Genomic DNA, 26,767 nt, shown 5'->3' on the forward strand with positions numbered 1-26,767 from the left:
ATGTTCCTACTATCTCTAGTTTTTCCAATATTGTAAACATGAAAGGGTGTTGTATTTTTTTCAAATGCTTGTTATGCATCTATTTGAATGATCATATGATTTTTATCTTTTTGTCTACTGATGTGATGAATTATATGTATTGATTTCTGTATGTTGAACCAACCTTGCATCCCTGAGATAAACACCACTTAATCATGGTGCACTATCTTTTTAAGATGTTTTTGTATGTGATTTGCCAGATTTTTATTGAGAATTTTTACATCTTTCTTCATCAGAGATATTGGTTTGAAGTTTTGTTTCCTTGATGTGTCTTTTTCTGGCTTAGGTATCAGGGTAATACTAGCCTCATAGAATGAGTTTGGAAGTGTTTCCTCCTTTTCTACTTCATGAAATAGTTATAGGAGTACTGGTATTAAGTATTCCTTGAAGGTCTTGTGGAACTCAGCTAAGAATCCATTAGGTCCTGGGCTTTTCTTGGTTGGTAGGCTTTTGATGGCATCTTCTATTTCATTGCTTGAAATTGATCTGTTTAAATTGTAGATGTCCTTCTATTTATGTTTGAAAGAGTATAAAATGTTGCAAGAAGAAAATTCTAGTGGATTGTAAGCAAATTATTTTATAAACTGTATAACTTATTTAAATAAATAATATAATAACTATATTATATTATAAATAATATAACAATTATAAACAATATGATAACTCTGCTATAAATTATAGTAATACATAAAATATGGGATTGATATAAAGGAAAACAAATCAATGAAAGAGAGTAAAATGAAAAAAAAAAAGATCCTACCATACATGGTTACTTTCTTTTCAACAAACACACCAAAGCCATCCAATGAACAAAACTATCTCCAAATAAATGTGTCTGGAGCAAGTGGATATACACATAGAAATAACTAATCTTGTTCCCTACCATATTCTCTATATAAAGATAATTACAAGTATGTCACAGACCTATAGGTGAATTCCAAGTATATCATAGGCCTAAAGGTAAAACTCAAAACTTTAAAGTTTCAAAAAATATTCTAGGAGAATATCTTTCAGAGTTTGACACAGTTAAAATTTCTTAGAAAATTTTTTTTTAAAAAAAAGAAAAAAAATAAGAAATTAAAATTTTTCTAAATTCAGTATTTCTGTTCATCAAATTTACAGCTGCTCAGTATCATTATTAAAGAAATAACAACATACAGAGATCACATTTTACCCAAAGTATAATGGTTAAATTCATATTAATGTCTTACTCTGATTTTTATCTCTTAGCGATCCCCCAAAAAAAAACCCTCCTACAGGAAGAGAAATGGCTACCCTATGTCTTTCTAAAGGCATTTTACGTATATCTGAATATGCAAAATATATAATTTTATGTCTTTTAGCATAAATATTAGCACATAATATACATAACACATACTATATACTTTGATTTATTTGGTATTCTATTCATATCAATATACAGAGATTATTCATTATATTTCTTTTTTTTTTTTTAGAGAGAGAGAGAGAATTTTTAACATTTATTTTTTAGTTTTCGGTGGACACAACATCTTTGTTTGTATGTGTGCTGAGGATTGAACCCGGACCACACGCATGCCAGGCAATCGCGCTACCACTTGAGCCACATCCCCAGCCCTATTCATTATATTTCTAATATTTGCATAGTGTTACATTTAGGGGTTTCAGTTTAGTATTATAAAAATCATCAAATAATTTGATTCAAATCTTCAATACTAAAGTTTTAAATAATTTTGTTTGTTATAACATTTTTGTACTCAAGTATCATGTGATATATACATAAAAAAATAGTAAATTTATGATCAAAGGTAGCAGTTATTGTTAGTAATATTACTGCACCATGTAAAATCAGCTAGCACCCAAATAATGAAAAATATCTAAAACTCTAAAAATGTTGTAGTTACTAAGTTAAAAATATATATTAGATAAAAAGTTTCTTTTATTGAACTCAGCAAATTCATAAGAAGTTACACACACTTTAGATCAACGAACAATCTACAAACAAAATGTCTTCACAAAAATTAAGCAAGAGAATATAATTTAAAGCAAAATGTTTTGTAACTTTCAAAAAACAATATGTGACTAAGAATCTGTTGTGTCTTCATTAAAGTACCCTAAGAGTAAACAGAAAATTTCAATGAACTATTCAATTTGTTTAATGACCCATTTTTTTTCTTCCTATAAACAATTTTTTAAAAACATGATTTAAAATTGTTTTTATTTTTCCTTCCTCTCATCTTAACTGGGTTGATTGAAAGGAAAAACATTTTTCTTCTTCACTTTTAGAAAATCCATACCACCTTAAGACTAGTTTACCCTGAGAGTGAGAACTGATCTTCATGAAGGGAAAGAACTGAGAGTCACTTAGGATAGCACAAATTGCATTGGCCAACACTGTCACATCTATAGCTCACACATGTCATTTCTGTGCCTGGTCAGCTATATCCAGGATGCCTGATCTTAAACAGTGTGCAAGTAACTCAGCGGGGTTAATACTTTTTCCAGTCATAAAGTAGATATTTTCCTACACTGAAGGTTATTGTTTTCAGTCTCCATTTTTATTTCCTAATATGGGTATTAGCATTATATGAAAAAGTCCAGCAAACACATGTTAAATTTTTTTTTTTTTAAATAGTTTAATCTTCTCCTTACTCCAGTTCTTCCAGTTCTGTATTCCATTTACCCAAAGCAGCCACTATGAAAAATATCTTGATTCTAACCCCTGGAGAATTATTCTATTATTTGTAAACAAATGGTGGTATATTATGTACAATAAACTAGTGACATCACACAGTTGTGAAAAAAATTTCAGAAATGTATCCACAGCTAATAACTTGAATTTTGAGGATCCAAACCATCACTTCCATAAAGTGTCTTCATGCCTCTCAGGCCAGTCCAGCTGTTGTAATTACACATGGCAAAGTACTTTCAAAACTAAGAAGTAGAGCACAAGGGAGAGATTCTAAGGCACTGCTTTTGAACTGGAAAGGAAGCCACCTGGAGGTTCATTCTGAGCTTAAAAGAAAGAATTTTCACCACTGGCTTTTCCTCACTCTCAGTCTCCCACTTCAGGGAATGGAACTGAAATCCTATTCAGGGACATTTCTGAGAGACAGGAAAAAAAAATGGAAGTTACTTAGGCACCATTGTTCTGTATCCAGACAAAAAGCTGACCAACACGTGGCACGACCTGGGGCAGAACTGCTATAAAAGTGTAATTCTCCTTTAACCCCTCCATGTAAATCATCAGAAAGTTTCCATCCACTGATTTAAACAAATTTGGTCCTTGACCTCTAGAGTCAGAATTGGCCTCAACAACTCTTTCAGATGGTTGTAGTATTGACTGTTTGATGTGTGTCAACTATCATAAAACACAATAGTATTTCATGAGCGATCTTCAAAAAATGCAACATATGTTCAAAGTCAGGGTAACAGTCTCTTTATTCCAAGCAAATCAGTAGCAAGAAATATTGCAGATTAATGAAATAATGCTCTTTGTTGTATCAAGATTTGACATCTTATGCAGCTGTGATTTGTGATATTTTTCAACCAATTGCAACACCTGTCAATGTGCTTCCTATCGTAACTTCAAAAGGCTTCCAATAAATACCAAATGCTTGAAAGGGTTCTCGAGTGTATAAGTAGGAATTTTTCTGGGTCTGTGATTTTTGATACTTAACAACAAGATCAGTACAATAGTTCATAAACCAAACAGTTGCTTAATGATCTATCTGCAAACATTCAAGTCTGACAAATTGAAATACCCCAGAAGAAACAAAAAATTCTATTTGTTTAATTTTTTAGAAGACAAATAAAGCCTTAACAATATATTGAATGCCTTTAAATAAAACGTAAACTATATAATTAAAATAATATTTTCCAAAAAAAAAGTATTTTTCTAATTTGCATAAATATTAATTTTTTCCAAGGAGTTTTCAAGAAGTTTCTACTGATATATCTATATAGATGTCTCTAGATTTTTTAGTATATGAATATATATAAATATATATCTATATAAAATGTATAAAAATTTATATCTCCAAATTGAAATAAATTTTAACATCTCTTAGTAATATTTAATAAACTGCAATACAGGTAGATATTGTATTGAATATAGTATTAAAATGTTTTGGTACTTAATAGTTCAAAAATTGTTTTATTTAATCAAGACCAACTGGCCTCATTGCTTCTTATAAACTTTGCAATATATATTCAGAAAAAAGGAATAAAAATGAACAGATGTTTCTCCTTAAAGAAGGCAGACAAAGATTTTTCTTACACAATAAATCAGCTTCTAGTGGATTTCCAGGACATTACTTCAGGCTATTTAGATATAAAACTTAAGGGGTAAAAAAAGTTACCTCAGTATGGATCCAAAATTGGTAAAGTAGATTGAACTGAAGATGAACAGCATATACAGAGGGTGGTATGAAGAGGGCCATGGGAGAGTAGAAAATCTTAAAGATAAAAATAAAAAATAAAAAAAAAATTACATACAGTATTTCTCAGCATAGGATTTATCAATGGTTCAATATTCTAAATATACATTTCTTTATAAAATATACCTTTGTCTATATATTTTCTTATTATATTTGACATTGTGGCATCAATTTTTCACATTGTGATAAAGTTGCAGACAAATAGTAGCTAAATCCACTAACCTTCTATTTTTGCATTTAAGGTTGTTTAGTAAAAATGCCATATGTTGTGTATATTATTTGCTTAACCTTGAAAAGCTAGATGTGTTTTCTGCACATAAAGAAATTTCTTATACACATAAAATCTTACCTTATGTAAGTAAAAAATTGTAGAAACATGTGCTTTTGTACCTTTGACAACCCCTAAATTCTGTGTTATCTGGCATTTTTAATAATAAAATGAGATACAATAAACAAAAGTGTCTTTGAATAAAGAAAGGATATAATATATTTTTCATTTTAAATATTTTTTATGTAACTGATTAAAGGTATCATAATTTCTAATACTTGGAAGTCATTAAGGTAGGAGGTAATATGTGGTGGCACAGTGGAAACAAATTCTGAAGTCCATATTTCCTAACAGATGGAATGCCTCTGCCTTGGAAAAACAAAATCTTTTGCTTAAACCACAGAACTGTTTAGAATCAACTAAAAAGCGTGATCTACTGTGTTCTCCTAATGACTTTGATCCCCAAGAATGGTTTCATGTTGGTAGAAAACATTTTATTAAATGAAAAAAAAATGAACAACCAAAGAAGAATAAGAAGAATCTTACATGCACTTTATATTTCTGATATGAGAGTCCACATTTCTAAAAGGCCAGATATATTAAAAACATTTCTTCTAAACATTACAACTTGATTTCTAAATTATGCACTTGAAATTAGATATTTACATAAAATCTTCTAGCTTCTGATTCTAAACTTAAGTCATGAAAAATATGAACTATTGGACTGGGGTTGTGATTCAGTAGTAGAACACTTGCCTAGCACATGTGAGGCACTGGGTTGGATCCCAGAACCACATAAAAACAAAACAAAATAAGATAAAAGTCATTGTTTTCATCTTTAACTAAAACAATACTAAAAAAAAATCAACTATTATCACAAGCAAGGTCAGTTTAATTATTTATAAATGGGTTCCTGATAAATGGAATAAAGTGGTAAGCAAATAAAGAATATAGGACCCTTACTCAAGAGATCATCTTTTAAGCTGTGGTTCCACTGTAGACTCTCTTTTTTATATTCAAAATTTTCTTAAGCTTCTCCAGGACTCAATTTTCTCAGACTAGTGGAGTAGTAGAACACCATTTGAAATCTAATTATCCTTGGGGTTCCAAAAGATCTATGTCTTTATGACTTTTATAATATATTATAATAGGTTAATAATAACCATTGTTTACAACACATTTATGGCCTATGACAAAGGGATAATCTGGAAACTACTCTTTAGTATATGAGAAAAAATGTAAAACAAATTATTTGGGTGCTTAACGAATAGTTCTGTTTTTTTTTTAAATAATAAATGGCAGATTAATCAGATTAATACTTATAGTTAATTATAATTTTTCAAATTCTGGGGAATAGTCCCATGAAATATTAACAGCAGTTATGGAAAAAGCAGTTCTACAGTTAAGAGGTAAAATGGTGGATTAAACAGGTGAAGTTTCTTTACAAAGAATTTTGAGAGCCTTTACCACACCTGTTAGCCCATGGAATAATTTCTTGATGAATTTCCCAAAGGATTAGATTTCCTAAAAACTCATTTTATGAAACAATATCCTAAACCTTACCAATCAGTAAATATAATGATGAACTGACCATTGGAAAAATGAGTTCACCAGGCATTAAAAAACAATCACACTTTTAATAAGTAAGAGTATAGATTGTCAATAAGTCACATTCATTGAGTGATAATTTTTGGGATTAATATAATGTTACAAAAAAACCTAATTATACAACCAAGATCATAATTTTTAAGATTCAAAGGAGTTTAGTAAACGTAGACCAATTAGGAGAATTCTCACATATCGTTTTTGTTATTGTTGTTTGTTCTTTCACTTTTAAGGTCTGGGAATCAAATCCTGGGTCTCCCATGTGCTAAGCAAGGACTCTACCACCAAGGGATATCCCCAGCCTACTTATCTTCTTTTCCACCTCAAATCTTAGCACTCCCAAATCGTCTATAGCCTTTAAAACCAATGAAAACTCCATTTCCATCATAAATCCTTGGTTGTACTAACTTGACTAAGAAAAATTTTTCTTCCTCAGACTGAGTTTAGTAACAGTAACTGGGCCAAGGGACAGTATACTGTTTACCAAATATATCCATTCTTACCATTCACACCTATGGCATTCTGAGGCCAAGGCTCTTTAGCCCTGTTATACTGTTTGCCCTGAGTTATTCTCTTACCTTAGACAGAAAACATATATAATAGGGTCATAAAGATGGAATAACCCAGACAGATCTGTACGTGTGAGGAAAACATGTGAGTAAGCCTAGAGGTGTCCCTTATCTAACAGAAAGTAAGCAGATTTTATCCATTAGGAGTGAAGCAAGCACACCTGAGGTAATATCAGGGTGCCAGGAACCACATGGCCTGTAGGGGGCACTGTAAGTATTTCAGCCTTGTTGAAGGTGTTGGAGATAGGGTAGCAAGGGACTGGATTGGATTCTGCTATTTCGGGGCAGATCCCAGGAAGTTCAGAAACCCTGAAACCATTACAATAATTTGCATTGTTCTAAAGAAATTATCCATCACTCTTATTGATTAGGGAGTTTCCAATGTGCCGTGACTCACTATAGAAAAAAAAAGAAAGAAAGAAAAAGAAAAAGAATTTAGAAAGTGACTAAATCAAGAGGGAAGGCTTTTATTACCATTCTAAGTAATGGACATAAGGAAACAGTTAACATTCATCTTGTTAAACATGTAAGAAAAAAACAAATATAAAAATATGTTTGGAGCCTATTTCAAAAGCCCAGTAGAAAATGATGTGTTTTTAATCACATCAGCAACTATTTAATCATAGGAGTAGAGGGTGATAAAGAGGTATAAGACCATATCCAGATTTCTGGCTTGCAAACCACCAGAATCTAGGTGAGGGGTCTAGAAGTGATTCTCCCTCAGAGTATTCACAGTGAACAGGAGGAATAGCTAATGAAGGTCAGATTGGGGAATGTTGTGTTGAGATATACCCCCAGGAAGCTACGGAGTGAGCAGTTGGAACTGTGAGTGTGGAATCAAATATCAAGGAATCAGAAATTATCTGGGTTAAGCTTGCTGATGTGGTACCATGTAAATATCAATTGTATTCAAACTAATGAAGGTATCCACAGTGAGAAGATAACAGCCAAATGTGTAACTCCATGAGCACTTAGAAATAAGAGAGGAAGCAAATTAGGCTAAAAAAAGGACAGTTACGAAGATGGAAAAGATTACTTGGTGTCATTAGACACAAATGAGAAATTCTTACAATGGAGAGAAGATTCCCAATAAGTGTCTAAATAATAAAAGAATTTTTAAAAATTACACTGGATTTTCAGGTGTGATTAGAACAGCAGTAGACTTGAAATCCAAACCTCAGTAAGTATAAGAATAACCCAGAGGATGTGGGAGATAATACAACAGAGGGAGAGATCATCACTTGCTTATCTTTTCCCTGAGAAAAAGAAAGAAGAAACCTAGAAATATTCCTAGAATAAAACAATGAATGATGAAGGAAATTTTGTATATTATGTTCTAAAATATGAGAGACATGAATATATTTATAGGTTGATATGAAAGACACCATTGAGAGGAAAAGAGATAAATGTGCTGGTGGGACTGCAAATTGGTGCAGCCAATATGGAAAGCAGTATGGAGATGTCTTGGAAAATTGGGAATGGAATCATTGTTTGACCCAGCTATCCCTCTCCTCGGTCTATACCCAAAGGACTTAAAAACAGCATACTACAGGGACACAGCCACATCAATGATAATAGCAGCACAATTTACAATAGCTAAACTGTGGAACCAACCTAGATGTCCTTCAGTAGATGAATGGATTAAAAAAATGTGGCATATATACACAGTGGAATATTACTCAGCAATAAAAGAGAATAAAATCATGGTATTTGCAGGTAAATGGATAGAGTTAGAGAAGATAATGCTAAGTGAAGTTAGCAAATCCAAAAAAAAAAAAAAAACAAATGCCGAAAGTTTTCTTTGATATAAGGAGGCTGATTCATAGTGGGATAGGGAGCAGGAGATGAACTCTAGATAGGGCAGAGGGATTGGAGGGGAAGGGAGGGAACATGGGGTTATTAATAATGGTGGAATGTGATGATTATTATTATCCAAAGTACAGGTATGAAGACATGAATTGGTGTGAATATACTTGGTATACAACCAGAGATATGAAAAAATGTGCTCTACGTGTGTAATAAGAATTGCAATGCATTCTTCCGTCATATATAAATAAATAAATTGGTAAAATTGGAAAAAAAAAAAGAATAGCTTATTGGACAAAATCCAAGAGAGGCAACCAGAGTCAGGTCACCAACCTACAAATTAGACTTGTTGAAGAGAGGTGAACATTTTCTCTAAAATGAGAGGTAAGAAAAGCATGTTCACCTGTGAATTCCCGAGTCTTAATTGAAGACAGGTGAAAAGAAAGTAGAGCCAGGGAACACTGGAAAAACTCACGCTTCTCTGTGAAGTTTTAAATATGTTCCTCAGGCAGCAGTGGAGAAGAGATGTTGAGGGGGCTGTGAAATTCTAGAAAGGCTTTTCCAAGGCATAGAAAAGAAAATAGAGTGGCCTCATGTTGAGCAGTCTCATGTTGCTGGCTTGGAAGGCAGTGTGGAGTTGCTGTGTCTGGAAGCCATACGTGGAAGGGCACCATCCTGGCCAGTGTTGGAGGATGTCCCCAGCACTCAGCAGTCTGGGGATGGGAGGGAAGATTGTGGATGGAGCAGTCCTTCATGCACTGGGGACTTCAAGGCAGATTAGCAGAGAATGCAGGACAGGCTTGCCAGGGTCATGGGAATTAAGCATATTAATTTGTCTGAGGCAGGAAGTAGAGCCAGAAGGAGATGACAAACTGGGAGAAAAGGCAGACTTTTAGAGAAGAGAGTCTTTCACAAATACACTGCAAAAAGCAAAATGGTTGAAGTTTAAGGGTATAATTAGTTTGAAAGAAAAACAATTTTTTGAGCTCCAGGATTCTTTGTCTACTTTAAGTAGTTGAATCAACTTTTGTAGTGTCTCTACCTCTGGGATTCTCAATTATTTTTAAAACATTGTTTCACAGAAAAAAAAAAATTTAAATTTTCCTTCAGACTTGAGACACTGATTGAAGAATCAAGTGATAAGTCCCACCTTCTTTAATCTATGATTTTTAGTGACAAAGAACCAGATTCTTGAATTATAGAGAGTACTGATCTCTATCCTTAGAACATACCTACTTATATTTTACGTGTTTGGAATTCTTAGTCATTATCTTAAAGGAACCTAGGCCTATGTTCCTGGACCCATGCCTCTTCTCTTACCTACTTCCCCTTTACACAATCCACCTTCTCATGTGTTATGGCCATAATCATACCACTATGGGTGGCATTATGTCTTCCCCAAAAGATATGTGAGACCTTAGCATCTAGTAGCTCAGAATGTGGACTTTTATGGAAATAGCATCTTTACAGTAGTAATCAAGTTAAAATGAAGAAACTTGGTGGATCCCAATCCAGTATGACTGTTGTCTTACAAAAAGGGGAAATGTAAATATGGAGATAGACATACAGGGAGAATGTCAAGGGAACATAAAGGTGGGAACCACAGTGATGCATCTACAAGGCAAGGAATGCCACATGCTGCCTGCAGAACACCAGAATCCAGGTGGGAGGACTGAACTGCTGCTCCCTCACAGTCTGAGCAGAGAACTGGCCCTGCTGACAGCTTGATTTCAGACTTCCAACCTCCAAAACTGTAAGACAATACATTGCTGCTCTAAGCCACCAGTTTTTGGTCCTATGTTCCTGAAGCCCTCAGAAAGTTAACACACATACCACACATGTACTTTGTTCCTCATTAAGTTTATCATATTTGTCCATAGTTTTGTGGTTTTGGTTGTGTGTGTGTGTGTGTGTGTGTGTGTCTTTGTGTACCAGGGATTGAACTCAGGGGCACTCAACCACTGAGCCCCATCCCCAGCCCTATTTTGTATTTTATTTAGAGACTGAGTTGCTTAATGCCTCACTGTTGCTAAGGCTGGCTTTGAACTCGCGATCCTCCTGCCTCAGTCTCCAGAACTGCTGGGATTACAGGTGTATGCCACCATGTCCAGCCATAGTTTTGTGTTTCTATAGATATTGTCCCTCTACCTTTAATGTTTCATTTACAGAACCTATGGCAAAATTTTACCAATCTTACAGATCTGACTAACCATTATTTCTTCTGTGAAGCTTCACTGGACCCAGAGCCGTTCTCAGTAGCTTAACAGTTTGTAACCACAGCTATATATTTACCTGATTCCCTCCGAGGAAAGCAATCACCTTGAGAATACGAATTCATACTTTATATCCTCAAGTGGATGAACTTCTTCAATCAAAAATAACATGTAAAGGAAGTAGAATTTTTAGCCACTTGTAAAATGTTTAAATGTGACAAAAAAAAAAAAATAATGCTACCTCAAGTACAACTATTGTTTCATTTTATTCGCCCTACACTGAAAAGATTGCAAATGACTATCAGATTTCTGTAAAGAAAGACACTGATAATTAGAGAATGAACAGTATTAGTCCTACACTTTAGATGACTTGATAAGCTACAGAATAATTCCATTTTCCTGATGTGTGCTAGATTTGAGGCTCTGAAAATATTTACTTCATGGGGGCTCAAGGTCTGCTTTCATTTTAAAAAGAAGACTTATGAGAATTTTATCCTCAGCACATTCAAGTGCATTACATCAAAATTGTTAGTTTTTTGCATATTTATATAATCACATTTGTCTTTAAATAACTCCAACTGCAGCAACTGAAAAACACTTTGTTTATGTAGTTTGGCAGAGAGTGCAATGTAATAAGAAGATCTGAGATTTCACAGAGGTTCCTCTGTATTCTTATATGTAATATAAAAATAATATCATACATGAGAAATATACTTGATATATTTTGCAGAATTTCCACACTCATTATTTAAGGTGCTATTCAAAATAACCATATGAGAAGTCAGAGCAAATATTAATAGCCCCATTTCATGCATAAAATCATCAACACTCAAATGATTGATTGGCTCAGAGTGGCAAAGCTAGTTAACAACAGGACTAGGGCTGGGATCCAGATTTCTTTATTTCTAGTCAATTTCTCTCTACTATTTCCTAAAAGTAATGAAGGTTTTTTAAAAATTAGTATCCTCGCCATGGGCAGTGATGCAAACCTGTAATCTCAGCAGCTTGGGAGCCTGAGGCAGGAGGATCACAAATTCAAAGCCAGAAAGGCCCTAAGCAATTTAGCCAGACCCTGTCTCAAAATTAATAATAATAATAATTAATAATAATAATAATAATAATAATGAACAGACTGATATAGTTCAGTGGTAAACACTCCTGGGTTTCATTACTTGGAACCAAAAAAAAAAAATAGCACCCTCAAAAATAAGTCCACAAAACCAGGCACAGTGGCACATATCTGTACTCCCAGAGACTTAAGAGGCTGAGGTAGGATAATTGCTAATTCAAGGCCAATCTCAGCAACTTAGTGAGATCCTTTCTCAAAAGCACCAAAACTGGAGACCCACTGAATAGAATAGAAGACAAAGAGACAAACCCACATAAATATAGTTATCTGATTCTGACAGAGGGCCCAAAAACATATTTTGGAGAAAAGATGGCCTTTTTAACAAATGGTCTTGGGAAAACTGGAAACCCACATGTAGTAGAATGAAATTTAACCCCTCTCACCCTTCATAAAACTCAACTCAAAGTAGATTGAAGACCTAGGAATCTGACCAGAAACTGTACCTACTAGAAGAAAGTGTAGGCCCTACACTCAGACATGCTGGCACAGAAACCAAGTTCCTTGACAAGATTTCTAAAGCATGAGAAATAACATTAAAAAAAATAAAATAGACCAAGAAGGGGAATAGCTGGGTCAAATGGTGGCTCCATTCCCAGCTTTCCAAGAAATCTCCATACTGCTTTCCAAATTGGCTGCACCAATTTGCAGTCCCACCAGCAATGTACAAGTGTACCCTTTTCCCCACATCCTCGCCAGCACTTGTTGTTGTTTGACTTCATAATGGCTGCCAATCTTACTGGAGTGAGATGGTATCTTAGGGTGGTTTTGATTTGCATTTCTCTGACTGCTAGAGATGGTGAGCATTTTTTCATGTACTTGTTGATTGATTGTATGTCCTCCTCTGAGAAGTGTCTGTTCAGGTCCTTGGCCCATTTGTTGATTGGGTTGTTTGTTATCTTATTGTCTAATTTTTGGAGTTCTTTGTATACTCTGGATATTAAAAAGAGCATGCTACAGTGACACTGCTACATCGATGTTCATAGCAGCTCAATTCACAATAGCAAGACTGTGGAACCAACCCAGATGCCCTTCAATAGACGAATGGATTAAAAAAATGTGGCATTTATACACAATGGAGTATTACTCTGCATTAAAAAATGACAAAATCATAGAATTTGCAGGGAAATGGATGGCATTAGAGCAGATTATGCTAAGTGAAGCTAGCCAATCCCTAAAAAACAAATGCCAAATGTCTTCTTTGATATAAGGAGAATAACTAAGAACAGAGTAGGGACGAAGAGCATGAGAAGAAGATTAACATTAAACAGAGATGAGAGGTGGGAGGGAAAGGGAGAGAAAAGGGAAATTGCATGGAAATGGAAGGAGACCCTCAGGGTTATACAAGAGGAAATGATGGGAAAGGGAAAAATAATACAAGGGGGAGAAATGAAGGTCTGTAGAGGGGGTAGAGAGAGAAGAGGGGTGGGGAGGGGAGGGGAGGGGGGATAGTAGAGGATAGGAAAGGCAGCAGAACATGACAGTCACTAGTATGGCAATATGTAAATCAATGGATGTGTAATTGATGTGATTCTGCAATCTGTATATGGGCTAAAAATGGGAGTTCATAACCCACTTGAAGCAAAGTGTGAAAGATGATATATCAAGAACTATGTAATGTTTTGAACAACCAACAATAAAAAAAAAACCCCTGAAAAAAAAATAAAATAAAATAAAAAAGTGGAATGGTATCAAATTAAAAATTTCTGCATAGCAAAGTTAACTAAAAGCATGAAAAGAGAATGGGAGAAAATGTTTGCCACCTGCTCCTCAGTTAGAGTATTAATATCCAGAACATACAAAAAACTAAAAAACACCAAAAAAAACCAAATAACCCAATCAATAAATGAGCAAAAAATCTAAACAGACACTTCTCAAAAGAAGAAATGCGAATGATCAACAAATATTCAACATCTCTAGCAATTAGAGAAATGCAAATAAAAACTACACTGAGATTTCATCTCACTCCAGTCAGAATGGCAATTACCAAGAATACAAGTAATGATAAATGTTGGTGAGGATATGGGGAAAAAGGCACACTCCTGCCTTGTTGATGGCACTACAAATTAGTGCAACCACTCAGAAAGCTGTATGGAGGTTGCTCAAAATAGTAGGAATGGAAACACCATATCATCAAACTATTCTACTTTTGAATAGATATCCAAAATATTTAAAGTCAGCATACTATAATGACACAGCCACATCAGTGTTTATAGCAACACAATTCACAATAGCCAAGCCATGGAGCAAACCCAGGTGTCCTTGAACAGATGAATGTTTAAGAAAATGTGATATATATATATATATATATATATATAAAATGGAGTATTACTCAGCCATTAAGAATGACTATGACATTTGCTGGCAAAGGGACAGAACTGGAGACTGTCATGCTAAGTGAAATAAGCCAGTACCCCAAATTCAAAGGTGTAATATTTTCTCTGATATGTAGAAGCTAATTCAAAATGGTGGAGGGGGGCTGTGGCTGTAGCTCAGTGGCATAACCCTTGCCTAGCATGTGTGAGGAACTGAGTTCCATCCTCAGCACCACTTAAAATTAAACAAAATAAAGGTACTCTGTTCATCTACAACTACAAAATTAAAAAAAAAATAATTTGGGGCTGATTTTAAAGAAAGAGAGAGGGGTGAGAAATTGGGGTGGGGATTTCATCCAAATAGAGGAAGGATCATTAGAGTAGGTGAATAGGATTGATGAGGAAGAAGAAGGAATGGGTGGGGGAAGGGAAGAATAGTGGAATGAATCTGACCCAGCTTTCATATATGCATGAGCAGATGTGGCATGGTATATCTCAGCTAATTATAGAAACAAAAAAAGTAAACTATAATTGGATTGAAGAAGAATTGGTGGAATAGAGGGGGGAAGGAGGAGGCCAGCAGGGTGAGTGCTGGGGACTGAAGAGCAGGTCGGGGTCCATGCTTTCAAGATTAAGTCAAGGTATATCCAGATGTTGTAGCAATCTAAAAAGAATAAAAAGGAGGAGGGGCTGGAACTTAGCTCAGTGAATGACCCTGGGTTTAATCCCCAATACTAAAAAAGGCCATTTTATATTTATATACATATTTTCCAACTTACAATAATAAAGCTTTTAATAGAAGTGTTCTTAATTTGATGTTATGTTTCCTTTCTCTTAAAGTGAGTAAGATTTACCTCTCTTAAGATTACTAATATGTGGTATTAACATTGTATTCATTCTTATAAAATTAATTTCAATACTAACCTAGAGAACAAAGCAGTTTTACAGATTGAGAGACAAGACAAATCTAAAATATATTCACACTAGTCATTTAAATTAAGTGCATTCATCTTTAGTTTACTATACTTTTAAGAAAAACATACTCAGGTCTTTGAAGGTACATAGTTGAATATTTCCCACTCAATTCTTATACTATATATATGAAAGAAATACTTTAAAATATATTTTATTGAAAAAGGTAAATAAGTCATATCTTAAATTCTAATTTTTGGAAAGCATATTAAATAAAGAATTTTAAATGACTGACAAATATTTTCATACCTTGTGCCTTTATCAGTTTCACATTGGCCTTACCTTAGTTAATTTAACAAAGTAATTCTGTTGTCGCATTTATTTTGACAATTACAATTTTTTTACTCCATTCATTCAAGTAGCATACACTTCTTGAGCACTGACTGTGTAGTGAACACTTTATGCATACTAAGTGTTCAGTGAAAATAGCAGATTTAGAATCTTGTCTCTTTATAGGCTATTATGAAAAACAATAATGAAAGGCATTAAGTACAATTGTAGATATATGCAAGGGCTTTAACAGACAAAACAATAAGAAAGAGATCTGCTCAAAGCTAGGAGGCATCTCTCTGAAGAGCAAATAGTGAAATAAATCATGAAGAATATACCAATCAGAGGTAAAGCAAAGAAAAATTTCCAGCTAGTGGTAACTCATGTGCAATGAACTGCCAAGGCATCATGGTATGGTACATTCAGAAAATTGAAAATCTACTTTTAATTCAAGATGGGATGACAATGAAGTTTGTGGAATGACCAGGTTTTGACTATCTCTGCATGTCTTAAGGAATATATTATATTTGTTCTCAAAACTATAGAGGGCTTTAGTTTGATGAGAATTGTGTTCTGAAAAGGTAATGGGGAGTTGTACTGTGGGATTAAGATTGAAAAAATGACGATTTTTTTAGATTAATGGCCAGTTGAAAATAGCACTGGCTGATGAGTTCTTTATGACAGCCTAGGGCTCCCAGGCATCAATGTCTGTTTTGATGGCTTGCTATAATTTTGTTTTCTGGAGTAGATAGATAATCTACATTGACTCTGAGTAAGAAAATGTATATATGTAGTTGTGCTTCTAGTAACCTATTTATTTTTTAATATAGTTAAGACAAAGAGTTGGAAAGGTAACATGGCATTGTCTGTGCCCTTCACCTAGCTCTGTTGTTTACACACTGCTCGGCAGTATTTGCCACAACAAAGAAATCAACATTGGTACATTAGTATCAACAAACTCCAAACCATGCTTACATTTCACTAAGTGTTTGGTGTAGTTTCCTTCCTTCCTTCCTTCCTCCCTCCCTCCCTCCCTCCCTCCCTCCCTTCCTTCCTTCCTTCCTTCGTTCCTTCCTTCTCCCTACTGTCTTGTTTCAGTTTGAGGATCCCATCCAGGACACAGTACTGATTTAGTCTTTGTATCTTTTACTTCCCCTGATCTGTGACAACTTCTGAGATGTTCTTCGTGTTTCTTGAACTTTAGAGTTTTAAGGAGTACTGTAGAAGTACTTTGTAGAATGTCCCTCAACATGAAATCAACACATCTGCTATCATGGTTAGATTGGGATTATGGGTTTTAACAGATAAAACCATAGGGCTGAAGGGCCATTCCATCTTATCCTACCCTGGGCGCATGCTATTGACATGTTATTACTACTGATGTTAACTGTGACCTAAGATCATATTTGCCGAGTTTCTTACTCTAAAGTTGCTCCTTTTCCACACTCAGTCCAAACTCAGAGAAGGGAAAGCTAATTAAGCCTCACTTCCTGTAAGGTACAATATTTGCATATAGTATTTGAAATTCTTTTTTTTTTTAAATTAGAGCTTTATGCATGTACATAGTAGTTGGGTTCATCCCAACAAACTCATACAAACAGAAATAAATTTTAGCTCATGAATCCCCATTTTCCTTCCCCATTTCCTTTCCACCCCCTCCCAATCTACTAGACTAGTTTTTTGCTCTTCTATTCATTTATATTTGATTAGTTCCTTATGTTATCTTATTCTTCCCTCCCCCTTTCTTTTATTTTACTCTAGCTTCTGCACATGAGAGAAAATATTTTACCTTTGAGTTTCTGAGTTTGGCTAATTTCACTTAGCATATATTCTCCATTTCTATCCATTTACCAGAAAAAATGTCATAATTTCATTCTTTTTAATGTCTGAGTAAAACACCGTGTGTGTGTGTGTGTGTGTGTGTGTGTGTGTGTGTATCAATCACACTCTCTTAATCCATCCATCTATTGATGGGCATCTGGGTTGCTTCCATAACTTACCTATTGTGAATTGTATTGCTATAAACATTGATGTGGCTGTATCATTGTAGTATGCTGATTTTAGATCTTTGGGGAAAATACCCAGGAATATGATAGCTGAATCATATGGTGGTTCCATCCCTAGTTTTTTGAGGAATCTCCAAACTGTTTTTCCAGAGTGGTTTCCCTAGTCTTCAGTCCCACCAAAAATATTCAAGTGTTCCCTTCTCCCCACAACCTTGCCAATATTTATTGTTGTTTGTATTCTCCATCATTGTCATTCTGACTGGAGTGAGATGAAATCTTACTGCAGTTTTGATTTCATTTCCCTGATGGCTAGAGATGTGGAACATTTTTTCATGTATTTATTGGCCATTTGTGTTTCTTCTATTGAGAACTTTTTCTATATTTCTTTTGTCCATTTATTGAACGGGTTATTTGGGTTTTTGTTTGTTTTCAGTTAAATTTTTGTGTTCTTTGTATATTCTCAATATGAATCCCACTATTAGAGGAGTAGCTGGCCAGAGATTTGCTCCCATTCTTTTGATTCTCTCTTCATACTCTTAATCATTTCCATATCTGTGAAAAAGTTTTTATTCAGTGGCATCCACTTTGATTCTTGGTTTATTTCCTGTGCTTTGGGTTCTTGTTAAAGAAGGGTGTGACAGCAACTATATGATAGAAAATTGACACTATGTTTTTTCTAGTAGTTGGAGGGTTTCCCGTCTCATTCCCAAAATTTTAAAACATTTTGATTTGAGGGTCATGCAGGGTGAAACGTAGGGGTCTAATTTCATTTTTCTACATATAATTATCCCATTTTCCCAGCACCATTTGGTAAAAACATTATTTTTTCTCCAGGATATATTGTTGGTACCCTTGTCAAATATCAGAAGGCCAGAGGTTGTAGGTTTTTCTCTGTGTCTTCTAATCTATTCTATTGGTCTTCATGTTTATTTTGTTGTCAATACCATGCTGTTTTTGTTACTACAGCTCCATAGTATAGATTAGGTATTATGATGCCTCAAGCTTCACTTTTCTTGCTTAATATTGCTTTGGTTATTCTGGGTCTCATATTTTTTCCAAATGAAGTTAAGAATTGTTTTTTTTTTTTTTCTAATTTTGTGAAGAATGTCATTGGTATTTTGATGGGGATTGCATTAAATCTGAATACTGCTTTGGTATTATGGCCTCTTTTTCTTTTTCTTTATATATATATATATATATATATATATATATATATATATATATATATATATATATATATATATAAAGCAAGGACTGAACTCAGGGGCACCTGACTACTGAGCCACATCCCCAGCCCTATTTTTGTATTTTGTATATTATTTAGAGTCAGGGTCTCACTGAGTTGCTTAGTGCCTCAATTTTGCTGTGGCTGACTTTGAATTCTCCATTCTCCTGCCTAGCCTCCCAAGCTGCTGGTATTACAGGTATGAGCTACCGTGCCTGGCAGTATGGCCATTTTGACAATATTAATTCTGCCTATCCAGGAACATGGGACATCTTTACATTTTTTCAGGTCTTTTTCAATTTATTTTATCAGTGTTCTATGATTTTTATTGTAAAGCTCTTTTACCTCCTTGGTTAGATTAATACACATTTTTTTTAGGTTATTGTGAATGGAATGAATGGAATGGTATTCCTGATTTCTTCCTTGACTGAATCACTATTGAAGTATAGAAAAGCTATTGATTTATGAGTGTTGATCTTGAATCCCACTAATTTCATTTCTAAGTAATGGAAGTCTTCTCCTGGAGTTTTTTGGACCTTTTAGATATAACATGATATCACTGGCAAACAAAAATAGTTTGACTTCTTCTTTTCCTATTTGTATACCTTTGATTTCCTTTTCTTGCCTTATTGCTCTAGCTAATATTTTGAGGACTACATTGAATAGGAGTGGTGAGAGTAGATCACCTTGTTTTGAATTTAATGGAAATGCTTATAGTTTTTCTCCTTTTAGTATGATGTTGGCTTATGTTTGTCATAAGTAGCCTTTACAATGTTGAGGTAAGTTCCTTCAATTCCTAGCTTCTCCAACACTTTTAATGTAAGTGGATATTGGATTTTATTAAAGTTTTTTTTTTCTGCATCCACTGAGATGATCATGTATGTGATTTTTGTTCTTTATTCTGTTTAAATGATGAATAGCATTTATTGATTTGCATATGTTGAATCAACCATGCATCTCTGAAATAAAATATGCTTGATCATGATATGTATCTTCTTGATGTGTTTTGAATGTGATTTGATGATATGTTATCTAGAATTTTGGCTTCTATATTCATCAGGGATATTGCTCTGGAGTTTTCTTTCCTTGATGTGTCTTTGTCTGGTTTTGTTATCAGATTATACTAGCTTCATAAAAAGTATTAAGGAGTGTTCCCTCTCCTTCAATTTCATGGAATAGTTTGAGAAAGACTGGCATTAGTTCTTCTGCAAAGGTCTTGTAGAACTCTTCTGAGAATTCATTGGGTCTAGGACTATTCTATTTTAGAAGACTTTTATTGTTTCAATTTTGTTACATAATATGGGTCTGTTTAGGTTTTCTATTTATTCCAGGTTCAATTTTTGATAGGTCATATATGTCTAGAAATTTGTCCATGTCTTTGTATTTTCCACATTACTCAAGTATAAATTTTCAAAATAGGATCTGATAATCCTCTGAATTTCAGAAGTCTGTGGTGATATCTATTTTATCATCCCTGATCTTGCTGATTTTCTTCTTCTCACTCTTTCTTTAGGTTAGTTTGGCTAAGGATTTGTCATTTTATTTATCTTTTAAAAGAATCAACTCTTTGTTACATTGATCCTGTGTATTATTTTCTTATTTTCAATTTTATTGATTTCAGCTGTGATCTTAGCTATTTCCTAACTTCTTCTGATTTTGGAGTTAGTTTGTTCCTATTTTTCTAAGGCCTTGAGGTGGAGCATAAGCTTATTTATTTGAGATCTCTGTATGTTTTAATTGTAGGCACTCAGTGCTATAAAAAATTGTCTATTAGAACTGCTTTTATACTGTCTCAGAAATTTTGACATGTTGTATCTTGGTTCTCATTTGTTTCTAAGAATTTCTTGATTTTGGTTCTCATTAGATCTTTGATCCATTCTTCATTTAAGAGAGCAGTATTCAATCTCTGTGTCTTTATGTGGTTTCTATTCTTTTTCTTGATGTTGATTTCTAGCTTCATTCCACTCTAATCTGATAGAACACATGGGATTATTATTATTTCTAATATTTGATAAGATTTGCTTTGTATCCTAGAATATGATACATTTTGGAAAAAGTTCCCTGCATAGATGAGAAGAAGGTAAATTTAGCTGTTCTATAGATATGAATTAGCGCCATTTTATTTATGATGTTGTTGAGGTGGTAGATAACATTGTTGATTGATTGTTTTGAAGGTCTGTCTATTGGTGATAAGGGGGTATAGAAATTCCCCAGTGTTATTGTGTTAGGGTCTATGTGGTATTTAATGTCATGGAATATTTTTTCCATGTATTAGGTGGATAGACATTTGGGCATAAATGTTTACTATGGTTATATATATATATTTTTTTTGTTGGAATGTTCCCTTTACTAGGATGTAATGGCCTTCTTTGTGTCTACTGACAAATTCTTGTTTGGAACCTACTTAATGATAATAGCTATTCCTGTTATTTTATTGGACCATAAGCCTAGAATATTTTTTGCCATCCTTTTACCTTCAGCTTATGGGTGTTTTTACCTATATGATGGGTCTCTTGTAGAAAGCATATAGCTAGATTTTGTTTTTTGATCCATTCTGCTAATCTATGTCTTTTAATGAAGGAGTTGAGACCATTAACATTCAGTGTTAGTGTGAATATGTGGTTATGCTTTCCTGTTCTATTGGTTTTTTGCTATATTTTATTCTGTCATGATTCTCATTTAGTGGATTATTCTTCTATTAAACAGCCTCAGTTTGTGTGCTTTGGGAACTGTATTTTAGTTTCTTGGTATGAAGTTGTTCTTTGGGTACTCTTTGTAGTGCTCCTTTGGTGCTCATGAATTCTTTTAATTCATTCTTGTCATGTTTTTTTTCACCCTTGAATTTGAAGCTGGGTTTTGCTGGGTATAGTAACTTTAGTTGACAGTTGTTTTCTTTTAGGTTTGGAATATCTTATTCCAGGCCCTCCTTGATTTTAGGGTCTGGGCAGAGAAATGAAATGTGAGTCTCTTTGGTTTGTCTCTAAACGTGACCTAAGGTTTCTCTCTTGTAGCTTTTAATATTCTTTCCTTCTTTTCTATGTCAGACATTTTGATTATAATGTGCATCATTCACTTTCTCATTTGTTTGGGTCTATTAGGGGTCCTGTAAGCCTACAATATGTGGATGTCTATCTCATTCTGATATGGGAGAAGTTTTCTGTAACTATCTCATTGAAAATATGCTTTATACCTTTAGTTTATATCTCCATGTTCTCTTCTATCCCATTGATCCCCACATTTGGTCTTTTTAAGTTTTTCCAGAGTTCTTGTATATTTTGGTCATGTTCTATATTTTTTTCCTCTTTATTGATTCTGTGTATTCAAAATCATATAACCTGGCTTCAGTGGCTGAAGTTCTGTCTCAAAGGTCTGAGGTTCTATTTTCTATACCATCTAGTCTGTTATTGATGCCTTCAATTGGGTTTGTAATTTGAGTGATTCTATCTTTTATTTCTAGGAGTTCTTCTTGTTTTATTTTCACTATGTTTCTTTCTTTATTAAAATGGTCTCTCATATCCTGTTCTTGCTCTCTTAATTCCTTTCTTAGATCATCTTTTACTTAATTGAACATTTTGATAATCAATTTTTTAATAACCTTTCTCTGGGTTTTCATCTACTTCACTATCAGTGGGTTTATGAACTTAGTGGGGAGTAGAATTTATTTGCCTGTTATCTCATATTTCAGAGGTCTTGGTCTTATGCATCAAGTGAAGTAGTTGTCCTCTTTGGGGGCATGTCCTTTTATGTGTATTTATTTTATTTGTTCTGGACGTTCTCTCTGTTTTTGATGTATGAGTAGAGGTCAATGGGTGGGACCTAAGTTTCCTGTCTACTTGTTCCTCCTTGGGTCCTTATTGATGGTTTGGGGCTTTTGTCTCCTCCCTTTTTTGATTAAGAATACTGTGAGGGAATGTTTACTTCTGCAGCATAATCTCTAACCTGTGAAATTTTAGTGTCTGTCCCTGTAGGTTCTCAGTAACTCACAGAATATGGGAAAAATAAACAATAGTAAAATGGTTGTAAACAACAAAGAGTATTAAACAGTGTTAAAGTAAGCACTCAGAATCTACTACTTCAACATTAATTGCCACCAACCAACAGGAATTGTGGGTTCAACAATTGTCAGCAGTCAAAATAATAACCATGAACTAGTTCTGGCTTTAAAGAAAATAGCATGTGTCTGTTATATAATCCAGAGCAGTAATGACTATATTAGCATTGATAGTGCGGGCAGGGGATATATAAACCATTTAGTTCTGAATAATGGTAAAAATATGGTTAATTGGGGGGAAAGAAATGTGTTAGAAAGTTAGAAAGAACTCACAATTTCAGAAAGTGAACAAAGAGATGCTGAAGAGCAGTATCAGGTTATGTTTATACAGAAGGAGGGGAAAAATAGGAGAAGCACAGTATTGGGAGAGAGTGAGAAAGAACAATAGAATTAGACTGAAAACAGAATATAAGGTTGAAAGAGAAATAAATACATAGAATTAATACAAGTTCTAACTAAGATATACAATCCAATGTCCCATCACAAGACAATGCTAAAACAAAAAGATAATTACACTAAAAAATGCAAAATAAGTGCATGTATAAATTATCAGGGCCTAAAACTTATCTTTTAAGGGTATATATATATATATATATATATATATATATATATATATATATATATATATATGAAGGGTGTATATATATTATGTATAATATATATACATGAAAATATAATATATGAAAAAAGAAAGAAATCTAATATCCTGGTGCAAAGTAGTCAAAATAATTGACCAGAATGGGTGGTCAATGTCTATCTTCAATATTCTCAATTATTCTTAAGTTAAATACTGATAGAGAAATCAAGGGGTAGGAGATATCAACCATTTATGGGTTTTTTATTGCTCTCAGTTACCAGTAGCAGTGGCCTAAGATTGAAGCTGTCTGATATAAGACTCCGTTTTCTCTCATTTCTCTCCCATTATGTCAGCCACTGCCTAGGTCTGGTACTAGGTGCCTGCTGAAATACAGTGGCTGTGTGAGGCTTTTTTTTTTCTTTTCTTCTGCTATTTCAAGTCCTGTTAATGTCATCAACGGTGAGCTAGCCACCAACTTGCTCCTGCTCTCTGTGACCAATCAGGACACAGTGCATGTTAATTAATACCCAAGTGTGCTTGTCGTGAACCTGCATTGTTTGCTATCTATTGGTTCAGATAAGTTCAGGTAGTGTTTTTTTTTTTTTTTTTTAACATTTATTTTTTAGTTTTAGGTGGACACAATATCTTTATTTTTTATTTTTATGTGGTGTTGAGGATCGAACCCAGCACCCCGTGCATGCCAGGCGAGCATGCTACTACTTGAGTCACATTCCCAGCCCCCAGGTAGTGGTTTTGATCTCAAATTTCTCTGCACCAAGACATACCAGGGTGCTGCCTGAAATGGGGCTTTGTCTTGTACCCCTCCTTTTGCTCATGGTGGGTTGGCTCTCCGCCACTGGCTTTCTTCTTTAGTTTATTGTATCCAACTTTCTAAGCCTCCACCCTGCTTTGAGTGTCCAGTATCAAATCCCAGTGAAATCCCTCTTTCCCCACCTTACTCAAAAGCAGTATATCTGCTACCTCAGTCTCACGCCATGGAGCAAATTGAAAAGCCACCTCCTCTACTCTGCCATATTCCCAGAATCTTAATGAAATTCTTTAAAGAAATTTGTCTCCAAATTTTTTGTCCCCATTTAGTTTTTCAATCAATCATTTATAGCTAATTTCAAGGGTATTTATTTAATATTTTGGATTATAACTCTGTTATATATTTTATCTTTTAGTTGTTTCATATTCCTGCCATTGGATGATCTTTTCAGGTGGATCCTATGTCCCTTTGGCAAAAATCCCATTTTTTATTTTTCAAACACTTCTGTCACTGTTTTGAAAATAAAATTGAAGTATTCAGATGTTTTTATCTATGAAATTAGAAAACAGTGAAATGTTAACCTTGACACTATTATACATTAATAACATCCATGGGTCTAAACCTATTTTATTATTTTCATCAAGGCATAATATTAAGATTTATAATCAAAGATTGAAGTGTTTTACAAAACAAGATATTACAGTATATAGTAAATAAAGAGGCACTTACCATCTACTTTAAATAGCACTCTATACACTGCAGCTCTTTTTAAGATTAAATTTCATTTAAAACACATATAATATGGCTATAAATTCTAGAAAATTGAATTCGTAACTTTAACTTATTTACATGATAGATCTGCCACTCTGATTTTTATGATAATATGGAAGAAACATACTCCGAGCTTAATTTTTCTCTTCATTTCACACATTAATTTTCTTTTCAAAGACATGACTCATTTATTTTTTGTTGTAAAGTGCATTGTTACCTGGGTAACTGCCAAATTGTAGGCTTTCTATACTAGTGCTGATGAGGAGAATCTTACAAATGAATCCAAGAAAATGAAGAGACCTGAAGTCTGCTCTTTGATTTTAATATCTTGAAATATCTATTACATACCATTAATTATCAGGGCCTAAAACTTGTTTTTATCTTTTAAGGGACATAATAGTGATGGTCAAGAATCCAGGGCTGGGGTCCTGGCTCAGCGGTAAAGTGCTTGCCTAGCACATGGGAGGCCCTGGGTTCGATTCTCAGCACCCATATAAATAAATAAAATAAAGGTATTGTTTTCAACTACAACTAAAAAATAAATATTAAAAAAGGATCCAGGTTGACTTACAACCCCTACAATTCATTGCCCTATGCTCAAGTTTGCTCATCTCCATCTTCAAAATATTAGCATCTTATGATAAATTCCCAATGCTCATTTCCTTATTCTGTACTTTTTTTCCATGTGCCTGACAAAAGGGAAAGAGATTATAAAGGGAATATTTCCCCAGAAATAAGAAAGGGGTGAATCTGCATTTCACTTAGATTTTTAATTATCTGTAACTTTGGATGCCATGACTCTATAGCAGGAATAATGTAAGCGAAGCCAGGATAAAAATTCAAAAAACTGGCATCAGGCATCTAGACTTGATTTCCAACCCAGCAATGTTCAATATGGTGTGACATAGTGGAGTTTTCTGAGATTCATTTTTTTAGCCTTAAAAATAGATGACCTAAATATATTATATCCATGATTTCTTTAAATTCTGAAATATATGACGCTCTAATAAATTTTTCCTGTGATGATTCCTCAGATATTAAATTCACGGAACATGTTGATTTGCCCCTAAGAGAGACAAAATGTTTTTCAGAATATTTTAGTAGACTATATATTCAGCCTATTTTGTACAAGATTACAAAAGACTGTATTAATACAGGTATTGCCTAAAAAGGGAGGGTGGGCCTGAGATTGCATCCATCTGGTCTGTGCAGAAAAATCTACAACTAATAGTACTTCTCATTTTACCCTACATTATACTGGGGAGAAGAGAAGCAGAAAATTATTTGAACTAACTTCAGTCTGAGGAAACTCCAACTGGCAGTCTGGTAAGCAACACAAAAAGAGAAAGGGGTTAATGACCACCCACCCCTCACTCACAGTGCATAGCCCATGAAGAAATGGAAAGACAGTCAGGTATAGACAGTTCTTTCTATTCTCATTGACTATTTTGACCACTTCAGTGGAAACAATTCCTTAATTTTTCAATAAGAATCATTTTTTTCTTTGTTTCTGTTTCTGTGTGTGTGTATTTTAGCTGTGTTTTTGGTTCATGAACATATATAATATACATATTTGTTTCATTTTTTACATTTTAGCATTTTTAAAATATTATTATTATTATTATTATTATTATTATTATTATTATTATTTACCTTGACTATTGAGGGTTAGGATTTGGGGTTTATATATTTTGATTGTGTTTTATATTGTTTTTCCTTTGTTTCTCTTTTTCTCATTCTCTTGTCTTCTGCTAATAGCCAAATTCT

General features: G+C 33.9%; 1 protein-coding gene across 1 annotated transcript in view; it reads right to left on the reverse strand.

Annotated features, from left to right (window-relative positions):
- Agmo (alkylglycerol monooxygenase) overlaps positions 1-26,767 on the reverse strand; it is a 327,319-nt gene that overhangs the window by 182,798 nt on the left and 117,754 nt on the right. Inside the window, exon 5 of the mRNA XM_071608010.1 lies at positions 4,380-4,475. Within this exon, the coding sequence (XP_071464111.1) occupies positions 4,380-4,475 (96 nt within the window). The remainder of the gene's footprint in view (positions 1-4,379; positions 4,476-26,767) is intronic.

This window comes from Marmota flaviventris, chromosome 1 (genome assembly GCF_047511675.1).
Source record: "Marmota flaviventris isolate mMarFla1 chromosome 1, mMarFla1.hap1, whole genome shotgun sequence".
NCBI lineage: Eukaryota > Metazoa > Chordata > Mammalia > Rodentia > Sciuridae > Marmota > Marmota flaviventris.